The sequence below is a fragment of the Leucopleurus acutus genome (assembly GCF_964270905.1).
Source record: "Leucopleurus acutus genome assembly, chromosome: 2".
In the NCBI taxonomy this organism is placed as follows: domain Eukaryota; kingdom Metazoa; phylum Chordata; class Mammalia; order Artiodactyla; family Delphinidae; genus Leucopleurus; species Leucopleurus acutus.
In genome coordinates, this window is record NC_139143.1 from 50,190,444 (window position 1) to 50,201,591 (window position 11,148).

Here is an 11,148-nt window from a genome sequence, read left to right on the forward strand (position 1 = left end):
CAGGCAGTTTTAATTGGAGGGAAAAATTCCCTTTGGCAGAAATCATATCAGCATTGTGATTTCCAAGGCAGCATTTTCAGAGATCAAGCACTTTTCCCCTGTAGTTTAGAAATTTCTGTTCTCAGAACTTTGACCTTGATATAATCAGAAAGCTCAAAGCCCTCACATAGGCGACTCTCTCTGTCCTCGCCGTCCCTGTAAAGCAGACCGCAAGCAGCCGGAGCAGCAATGTCCCAATTTTCCAGATGAGGAAATTGAGGTGCAGAGCCTCAGACGGGCTCCTCCAGGTCTCTCAGGGAATCACACACCCTCACTCAGGAAGCCGGCATCTCCCGCGGTGCCGATTTCTCAGCATCTGAAGACAGCATGTTAGAAATCGTCCTCTGATATAAAAAGCTGCCTGGCAGTGACAGCCCATTTGTCTTGTACAGTGTCCAGTGGAGGAGCTGCTCACTGTAGGTGTTGAGTTTTGAGTCCTGCATCTAACAGGAAGGAATTTGTTGTTGTTGCTGTCTTTATCGTTGTTGGGGGAGGGGGAGTTTTTTGGTTTTGTTTTTGGCTTAGAAATCACCGTTCTGAACTGCAGATTTCACTTTTCAGTACTGTTCAAATTTAAGATGTTAGATATTGTCATAAATGCATGCACGACAACCTCTTAGACTCTGATGGCCAGCTGTTAGATTTTTTTTAATGTCCTACAAAGATCCAGTTTCTGTAACTTAGCAAGTAAGTGGCCAAGGAGTTACCTGAACAGTCTGTCTGCCTTCCTGAGAACATTGGGTTTTCTCATCGACAGTGTTGCACTGATGAATCATAGCTGTTGCCCCAATGTCATTGTGACCTACAAGGGGACCCTGGCAGAAGTCAGAGCTGTACAGGAAATCCACCCTGGAGAGGAGGTGAGTGCGTGGCTGAGGGCAGCCGTGTGGTGGGTACCATCCTCAGTCCCTCCAGGGTTCAGGGTCAGACCTGCGGCTTGATCCAAACTTTCAGCTTCCATTTGGCGCTCGCCATGTCCATCTGTGGCCAAAAAAAGAAACCAGGGAAGAATAGATTCGAGGAAGGTTCCTCACAGAGATTTATAGAAAAATGAGACTGCCAAAATGAGCAAAATGCAATCTTAGAGTCTGTGTATTCCCATTTCCAAATAATTGGGTTTGAGTTTATTTTTGATTCATGAATTTTGGCCTGTTCCCCCCCGGCCCGCAAAGAGAAAAGCAACCCAGCAGTAGCTAACGAGTTACAACTCCAAATGACATCAACGGTTCAAGTCGTATCAGTTCCACATCTGAACATGGGAGGGTTCACTTTCTAGGAATGGAATGCAGATGGCCAGGTGTACACACTTGATGGGACAGGTAGAGGCAGTCTGTGGACAAGGGCCACCATTAGCTTCCCTCCCTAACTTAGGGATATGGAGCGAATCTGGTCAGCGATTCCCTTCTCCTTTCCTGTGCTGTGGGTCCATGACTACCCTGTCAGGTGCGTTGAGAACGCTGGCCAGGCCTTGCCAGATGTATGCTATACTTTCTTAAAGTAAACCTTAATATCCCTAGCAAGACACATGAATTTTTAGGGAATGTAATCACCCACTTTAGATACATTTCAGTTTAAGTAATCTCTAATGCTATTTTTTAAGTTGTATGTCTGGATATTTAGAATTTTTTTAATCTCATGATTAGTGTATGAAATGATATGGGCCTCGGTTTCTCTGGACCTTGTTAACTAACCCACAGCTAAACTGGGAGCCCCACGCCCCAGGTACAAATCAGACTTTCCACCCTTTGTGGAATTCGTCCTGAGGAAGGCATCTTGTTTTGAGTCAGGGTGTCTTGGTTTCCAAATGTCTTGTGGAGGCTGCCCTGTGCCTCTTTTGTTTAAAACAGCCGATTGCAGTCAGTAGGAACCTAAGTCACCAGGACCCGTGCTTGGGGCTGCCTGGAGCAGTTTGTCACCTGGACTGGCTGTGTCTGGGCCGCGAGCGGCCTTTGTCGCCATCTTCTGGGCCCTTCTGTCTGTTGCACCATGTGCCCATCAGTCATTTCAAAGAGATGAGGCAGGCTCTGGCCACTGGGGCAGGGCGAGGCTCGCTCCTGTTGTTTTGCCCTCCTGCTGTCACAGATCAGAAATGCAATCTCCTCCTTTTGGGCAAGTCACTGTTTTGGGGGTTACCTGCCCTACAAAGGGGAAAAGCCACTCCCTGGGGTGTCAGATGAGCCACAGGGTCTCTGTTACTGCCCGTTGCACTGGGGAGAGCTCAGGGCACCTGCAAGCACCTAGCCCGTGTGGGTCCCCCACCCTCGCCTGCCTGCCAGTGCCCGAGGTTACTGGCACAGTGACGGCTTTGGGACATCCATCTGTTCAGTCAGACGTTTGCCTGATGGTGTGGGATGAGCAGCGAGTGCCATCCCAGTGAGTCGGTAATGGACAGTTAAATGCCGGCCTCCTCCATATGCTGCAAGTCTCAGTTATAGAGCCTGTTAGCAAAAAGCAAGGACGGGAGAACTTGACGAGCCCAAAGGTATGACTTTTCCAAGTTCTCTGGCCCGGCTGGGTAAGGCAGCAGCTTGCTGGTGGCCTAGGAGCTGCATCCTCCCTGTGCTGACCTGTCCCGGGCTGCTGAGCCGAGCTTCCTGGTCCATTGCCAGCTGATGGCAGGATAAAGGGACACACACCGTGTGTGTGTTCATGTTCCCCCTGCACCCACCCAGCAGTGCATCTAGGCCGTCCCGGGTTGTGAGATCAAAGAGGCTAAACAAAGACCAGGAAGAGATAGTGCAGGGCCAATCCCAAGGATGAGTAGGCTCTTTGCCCATCGTGGCCTTTGCTTCTATACGCAAGACAGGGGCATCTACTGCTGGGCCAGATTCACAGCTTGCTCTCTGGGGAGGAAGGAAGCGGGATGCTCTCAACCTTCCAAATTACCGTTTTAGGGATTCCTTGGTTCTGTAGGAGGTGGGTAGAGAAGCCCTTTCTCTTCACCACCACTAGCGGGTGCTCGGTTTAAGGAGTTTGGTGTGTTAAGGTAAAAGACTGTATCCCGAGCTCTGGCCCTCCTGTCCCTGCAAGGTCACCATCAGGAATGTTTGCAGAGCGACAGGCAGGATGAGGCGTGAGTTGGCCTGTAGCAATCTGCAACATCAACTTTTTGGACCCCTTCAGGTTTTTACCAGCTACATTGACCTCCTGTACCCAACAGAAGATAGGAATGACCGGTTAAGAGATTCTTATTTCTTCACCTGTGAGTGCCAGGAGTGCACCACCAAAGACAAGGTAAACTCCCCAACCCGGCACAAGTGCTGACTGTGCTCTCTCTCTCAGGGCCTCTGTGCCAAGTGAGCGCCCCTGTCTGACTTGGGGCGTCTCCTCCTGTCGTACTTTTGAGGCTTTAAACCGCCTTACTAGCATAGCCCGGGGGAATCCAGTTAGACCAGATCTTTGTTCAAACCTGATTCTCGCAGCTGATTAAAACATTTCCATCACATTGTTCAAATAAGAGAAGGATTTGCCAAATTGCTATGTCTTGAAAAGAAATGGCTGCTCAAAAGAGAGGGAAGGGAAGAAGCACATGAGAAACATTTTCAAGCTTTCCCACCTATTCACCAGAATCTGAAGATTATTATTAAATTATTTTGTCAGTGCCACCCCTCCTTATTCTATTCTCTTGATTTCACAGATGTCTGAACACACATATCTGCCCACAGCAAACATATTCTCGGTGTCTTGCCTCAATAAGGAGGGTCTAGAAAATGAATATTTTTGTTTTTTTGTAAAAAAGTAATGAGTATTGAACTTCTCTTAGATTCCCTGCCTGATTCCCTTTCATTCTTTTGTAACTTTAGAATGGGTAGGCCTCTACCTCTGCACGGGAAAACGTGCTGTTGGAGAGGTCTCCCCATCAGTATGGTTTCCGTGGGAAGTAACCTGTGGACATTTTCCTCAGGATAAGGCCAAGGTGGAAATCCGGAAGCTCAATGATCCCCCAAAGGCAGAAGCCATCCGTGACATGGTCAGATATGCACGCAATGTCATTGAGGAGTTCCGGCGGGCCAAGCACTACAAATATATCCTTTACAACCAGCCCTCCCTTACAGGGGCTGTTGGGGAGTTGGGCACGGGGAACAGGGGGAGAATGGGTTTCAGATTCTGAATATTGGAGGAAGGATGTGTCCTGGTAAATGTTTAAAGACTTACTCGCCATCCATCCCTTGGAGTCAACTACATCAGCATTTCATGATGTTGACCTTATCTGTTTCTCCTCTTTGACTAGTTTGCTCAGGAGCGCATCCTTGTGGAAGACTTTTATTGTCTAAAACTGCAGAACTGTTCCTTGAAGACCCTCACTGACTGGGTATCTTCCTTTGGGCAAGGCACCTCACCAAGGGTTTTGCTGTGTAACAGATGGAAACAGGCTCATAGATAGCAAGTAATTTGCCCAAGGGACACAGTTCACCTGGGCAGAGCCAGGTTTTGCCCCAGGTCTGCTAGCACAATCCATATTCTTTTTTTTTTTTTTTTTTTTTTTTGCGGTATGTGGGCCTCTCACTGCTGTGGCCTCTCCCGTTGTGGAGCACAGGCTCCGGACGCGCAGGCTTAGCGGCCATGGCTCACGGGCCCAGCCGCTCTGCGGCACGTGGGATCTTCCCGGACCGGGGCACGAACCCGTGTCCCCTGTATCGGCAGGCGGACTCTCAACCACTGCGCCACCAGGGAAGCCCACGATCCATATTCTTAACCGCTGTGGTATAGCATTTTCTTGGGTGTTGAAAAGGCATTAGATTCGTACTGAAGAAAGAAAGAAAACCAGTGACAGGAAATTGGAGAAAGACACATTTTTTTCTGAGTGTAAAAAAGAACGTTCCCATGGTGGGGACTTTTTCCTTAAGAACTTTAGCGAAAATTCTCAGCTTGGGTGAGGATTTAAATTTAACTAGAAAATTGAAGATTTTTGATTCTAATCAATATTGTTTACAGCTGAAAGGAGGCTCTGTTCCCTGTGGCTAAAATTCTTTGTGTTTAACAGCTGAGGTCTCCAGGTTCTCCTAGTCTTTTTCTTCCAGAAAAATAGGACTCCTTTCACTTTTGCCGGGCTTTCTGTAATTTACTTTTTCGGAGGGTGAAGCTAGAGGTGGAGCGAACAAAATAGCAGCTCCTTGCCCCTGGGGCCTTGGGAAGCCGCCTAGCTGATCTGCCAGGCCTGTCCTTTCCTTGACTCTAGAGCACCCCCTAGTGAGCTGCTGGAGATCTGCGAGCTCAGCCAGGAGAAGATGAGCTGTGTGTTTGAGGACAGTAACGTGTACATGCTGCACATGATGTACCAGGCCATGGGCGTCTGCTTGTACATGCAGGACTGGGAGGGAGCCCTGCGGTACGGACAGAAAATCATCCAGCCCTACAGGTGATTGCAGTGGCGCTTCCCATCATCTTAGCACACAATGGAAGTGGGTGATTTAGAATGGTCCCTTGGCTCTTCTGTCTTGACGCTATCATGTTGGAGCATGCCAGGAGCAGCTTCCCGTCCTCTGTACACATCTGGAGGCGCAGGCACAGGGTGCTTCCGCTGGGCCCGGCCTGTGCCCTCCACCACCCGGAAGAGGCACCCAGGGAGGCAGACTGAGGTGATGCAGCGGGTGCTGGGGCAGGATCCCTCCCAGGACCCGTCCAGGGTACTCCGTCCACAGTAGTTAATTCAGACCAGTATTCAAAAGCCACCGGTTTGTTTCGTTCCCCTCCCATGCCTTCCAAGTTAAATGGCACTTAGTAATCCATTAGTGGTTTTCTATCCCCTTCTTTTGCGTTTTTCAGGGTGCAGCATCCGTTTTGCAAATGGGGAAACTCTGGGACTGGTGTGTTGTCTGTGGTTATTTAATAGCCTCCCCTAGATTTGAATAAAATAAGTTGGATTTTAACTTGTAGTGATAATGAATGTTAACCATGGGCAAGTTTCCATGTTGAGAGGGTTAGTAAACCTTAAAGTGGGTGACAGAAGGAGGTTCTGAGTAGCCACTTCAGGGCCTGGCTGGCCTAGATCAGATCACTGGGGCGTCTGTTAAAACACATTTACATTATGCATTTACAGGGTCCTCTCCAAAACCAAGTGGATCAGAATCTCTGGGCATTGGACTTGAAATCTCTGTGTTCCAGAAGCACCCTGAGGGCTTTTGAGAAGCACTCAGTACTTCTTCAAGTTCTAAGATTGGGGACTGTAAAGTTTATGTCCAGTCTGAATTTCCACTGCCCAGTCGGCCCTCCACTTAACCTCACAGTGCCCTGATTAGCCAGCAGGGGGAGCCCATGGGGGAAGCCAGCTCCTAAAATCTGCTCCTGGAAACAGAATTTGATACTTTAGGGATAATCTCAAAGCCTGTCCTTCTTCCTGAGGTGGGTGAGTAAGTCCTCTGGGCCATGTACACTTCCCTCTGTAGATCTGTAGGGAGAGAGACAGAGAATGAGAGTGAATGTTGGCTTTGTGGTTGCTCTCCCAGCAGGGCTTGCTGTGCTGGACCCTCTGTTAGCTTAGGGAGCTCTTCCGGGGGGCCCAGCCCTGGCCTTCTCTTGGTTGCTGGCTCTAGGGATCTCTCTGGGCAGCGAGCTGCCCGCTGCCTAGGAATACAGCTAGAATGTGTCTCTTTTGGATGGACTTTGAGGATAGAGCAGGTAGAACAGACCAGCCTGTAAATAAACACCTTGAACACACACACGTGTGTTCACACACACACACACACCAGCTGCCTCCTGGTCTCTGTTCCTAGGGAGATGGCTCCTTCCTAGGCAGGCCCCATCAGTCAGCCTTCAGTTAAAACCAGCGAGAATACCGCTGTCTACAAAGCCTTCTCCTGGGCAATAGAGAAGGAATATCTAGAAGTAGTAGGAGGTGAGTACCTGACTTCAGAGAGCTTATAATTTTGCCAAACCAACTGATATCATAGAGTGTGACAGAAAGCCGAGGTCTTGAGACACTGGTATGTTTGTATCTTTAAGTATACTGTCTTTTTAATATGAGGGGATAGGCCTATTGTCCTCATAAAGAGGGAATTTTCCCAATGCCCTGCGATGCGTGCACCTAAAAGACAAAACTCTGGGGCTGGGACTCAATGTTGTGTTTATACGTGTTTTTCCATAGGATCTCCCCTGTAGTTTTTATGTGGTTTTTCAGAAACACACAAACTACATAAAATGAAGTGCATCCACGATGGGCAGACAGGGTTGAACCATCCATGCCCTCCACCCAGCACCTGCCGGGGTCTGGAGGAGCCTGGCTGCCGTGGAGAGTGTGGCCACCAGCTGGGCGACCACAGCTCACTGCACCCGGCCTGTGGGCTCTCGGCAGCCGTTGACAAGGTGGCCTGTTGTCTCTTCTCTCCTTCCAGTAAGCACTATCCTCTGTACTCCCTCAACGTGGCCTCCATGTGGCTGAAGCTGGGAAGATTGTACATGGGCCTGGAGAACAAAGCTGCTGGGGAGAGAGCTCTGAAGAAGGTATGTGTGTGATGTGAGGTTAGGAGGCCCAGTGCCTGCCGGACTCCTCACACCTCCCTTCCTGCAGGACTCAGGTGACTGACGGAGTCGTGGAGAAAGACTAGCCCTTGGCTGCCCTCCAGCCATAGGAGTGGGAGGGGGGTGGATTCAGCAGGCGGCTGGGTAGTAAGTAACTGAGCCTTTGGCACGTTTGCATCCTGACCCTTCTGTTGGGAAAGGGGTGTCCACATTGTGGTTACAGGTTCACGGCTGTGGGGAAGGGGGTACTTGCCCTTTGTCCCCTGGGACGCCGTGGAAGTGCTATAAGTATGTGATCATGATACGAGGCTGGCATTATTAACATGTCTTTTCTGGTCCACTATTACCGATAAAAAGAAAAGAAAAATAAAAAAGAGGCCATGGATAGGTCAGGAGACCGTAGTGAGGGAATTCTCCAAATTTCTGCCCTTTAGGAATTATAGATTCGTGATGCCTGATTGTGGTGAAATCAAGGCAGTTGGGTCTGGAGAGGCCCTCAGCATGACGATTATCCACTTGCAGTTTCTAAAATAGGCTTAATAATCATTGTTAGCATTCATTGAGTATGGTTATGTGCCAGGAGCTGCCAGCGGGCCAGGGGCCAGGCCCTGCCGCTCACAGAAGCACAGCCACCATCCCAAGTATTGGTTCTCATTGCTGTTTATATAGGAATGAACAGTTGATAAAATACAATCTTTGGGACAATTATTATTTATGTAGAAGACAAAGGTTGATAAAATGTAACCTTTGGACAGTCTGTTTATACCTGTTAAGAGAATCTTTGTGAAAGTTGGGGCCGTGGACCAGGCCTGGATGCCTAATTCTCCAGATTCCCCATATCTTCCCGATACAGTATACGGAAAGATGGAGTAAGGTCCGACATCCCAAAAGGAAGGGCCAGGGCTGACCCAGCCTAGAAGTGGGAGTTAATAAAATTTTCTGTTTTTAAACTGTGGAAGTTGTCTTCTAAGATGACATTTATTGCTTTGGTGAGGTTGGAAAAAAATTAACCAGTTAGGTCTCAACGGCAGAGTGCTGTTAAGTAACTAATTGCTGATCACTGAAGGATAGAGTAGATCTGAGGAAGGAACACGAGTCCTGACGTGAATGCAGAGGGCAAGGAGAGACATTTAAACCAGGCGATTCCGGAAGGCTTGCACTCCTGTTGGTTTGAGATCTAGGAAGAGAATGGTAGAATAGAAAGGAAGGCCCGTCAGAGTCACAGGCCATCAAAAATTCCCTCTTTGGGGGACGTGGGAATAATTTAAGTTTTTTGATCTGTGAAGAATACAGTTGAATACAAAAGAGCAAAATAAATTATTATGGATTACCTTAGGTATGTAATTCCTATATGCCAGGCACTATTCTAAACACTTTATGTGTATCAACAACTCTGAGAGGTATGTGTTATTCCTATTTTACAGATGAGGACAGTGAGGCACAGAGTAGTTAAGTAAATTGCCCAAGGTTACACAGCTAGAAAGTAATGGAGCCACTGGAAACTCTTGCACTTAAAGAAACCTGATTAAATATGTGCTCTCTGGATTCCTCACATGAAACTTGTGCCTATTTTTAAGTTTTTAAAGAATATGTATAAAGATGTAAGCGTGCACTTTTTGAAAGGGAAAAACGGTTTAGTCATGTCTTACACATTAGTAATATGAACGAAAATCAAAAAGGTTTGTCCCTAAATCAATTTCTCTATCATTTCTTCAGCTACTGAAGAATGTTTTCCTCAGCCGTAGAGACTGGGTGACTAGTTGGATGTGAGAGAATCTTGTCCTCTTTTCTTTTTTAAAAAAAAAAGCCAGACTCTGGAGGCTAACACAGGCTCTGAAAGCCAGTTTGCATCCTGTGCCTTCAAGCAGAGAGGTCCAGCCTGAATTGAAGTTTGTCCGGGGGAGGGGCAGGGGGGCTGGCTTCAGGCTCTCAACCCCTGTTCTCTCTCTCCTAGGCCATTGCCATCATGGAAGTAGCTCATGGCAAAGACCATCCATACATTTCCGAGATCAAACAGGAAATTGAAAGCCACTGAAACTATGCTGACATTTTAGTTTTTATTTAAATCCAAGTGCAAAAACCTTCGAGGATTTGACTGTTTCAAATCATACACGTCATGCCAGCATCTCTGTAAACTCACTGGAATGAAAACACAACTTGCACTTAACCTTACAAATGGCTTACTTGGATGTTGGTCTTAATCTTGAACCTTCATATCAAATTAATTTTTGAATGCTTTTTTTCCCTAAAAGATAATGGCATGGTTTCATATATTATAATATACATTTAAAAATGCAGTTATTTTTCCCTTCATGCCTACTGTAATGTTCTAAACAAACATGAATGATGAAAGAGAATTAAAAAAGATAATAGTATATGAAGTTTGTGTTTTCCTCTGTCGGTCGGGCGGGGGGATGTCGAAGTGGTGATGGAGCCGGGTCTTGGCATGGATGTTGCACCCGTTCTGCATCAGGCAGGGAGCCCAGGCACGCTCCCTCCCCCAGGAGTGGCGTCTGCAGCCTCGTTAGCCTGCAGCTGCTTTCCCTATACAGTGCCCATGGAGGACGACAAGACCCAAGACTGAGAAGGTGCAAGAAGGGAAGAAAGGTATCAGCAGCTGAGAGCAGTTGAGTGATATGGGTGCCCCTCCCTGGCAGGAGAATGCGTCAGTTTCAGGTTTTTTCTGTCCAGTGTCTGGTATCCCTTCAGTGCATAATGATTCTGTGCTCAGGGTAAGCCTGAGCAGGAAAAACACTTTTTCCTTACCGACTCCATGTTCTTGAGCAAACGCTGATCTCTCCCTGCACGGCCGGCAGGAATTCAGCTTCGCCACAGCCTGGACCACAGCAACTTGCAAGTTTCTCAGCAGCTGCTGCAGAGAGGGGCACAGCCCTGAGCACTGCAGCGCAGGGATGTTTCTTAGATGAGTTTCTTCTGATCCAAAGAGAGGAACCTCCCCATTAGGTAATAATTAAAGCCTGATGGAGTTTACACTCAGCTTTCTTTCAGATTCATGGTCTGCAAACAGCTTGGAAACAGCTGTGAATCTGGTCTGTTATCCTTCTTTCCTCATCTACAGACACCACACACATCTCTCACTCGCAGTTAACTGCACACAGCGGATTCAGCAGGTAGAATGCCTTCTCTTGTTCAGTGAAGTGTGTTAAGATGTTTACTGAACACCTACTATATGCAAAACATGCTCCAAGTGCATAGAGATGAAGAAGGCATAGTCCTGGCTCTGGGGAGCTTAGTGTTTTAAGAATGCAAATTTACTCTGTAGCTAGGCCTAAAATAAGCTTAGCCCAACATCTGTCTAGGTTTTATAAAATTTGTAAAGGTAATACTTTCTCAATAAATTTAAATTATATGAAAAAGTGAGCTGTTCCTTCTTTCTCAGCAGTCCTGCCACCCAGAGGTAACCACTGTGATAGTTTGCTTATGTGGCCCCAGTGTTTTCCACACCCATATAGCATATCTGTATAAATAGATTTAGAAAAACAAAGGCAGAATGGTACTGACATATTTTGTAGTCTGCTTCTCTGACCTAACAATAGGGACCCTTTTCATTTCCGCATTTACAGATTTGCTTCCTTCTCTTTAGAGGCAGAACGTTGCATGGAATGTGTATGTCATAATCTATTCAGCTGT

General features: G+C 47.4%; 1 protein-coding gene across 2 annotated transcripts in view; it reads left to right on the forward strand.

Annotated features, from left to right (window-relative positions):
• The window catches only part of SMYD2 (SET and MYND domain containing 2), a 50,891-nt gene extending 40,558 nt beyond the window's left edge, over positions 1-10,333 (forward strand). For both annotated transcript variants that reach the window (XM_082834591.1, XM_082834592.1), the window contains 6 exons: positions 797-899; positions 3,163-3,273; positions 3,944-4,064; positions 5,224-5,398; positions 7,371-7,479; positions 9,452-10,333. In XM_082834591.1, the coding sequence (XP_082690717.1) occupies positions 797-899; positions 3,163-3,273; positions 3,944-4,064; positions 5,224-5,398; positions 7,371-7,479; positions 9,452-9,532 (700 nt within the window). In that variant the 3' untranslated portion in view covers positions 9,533-10,333. The remainder of the gene's footprint in view (positions 1-796; positions 900-3,162; positions 3,274-3,943; positions 4,065-5,223; positions 5,399-7,370; positions 7,480-9,451) is intronic.
• Positions 10,334-11,148: the final 815 nt, after the last annotated feature.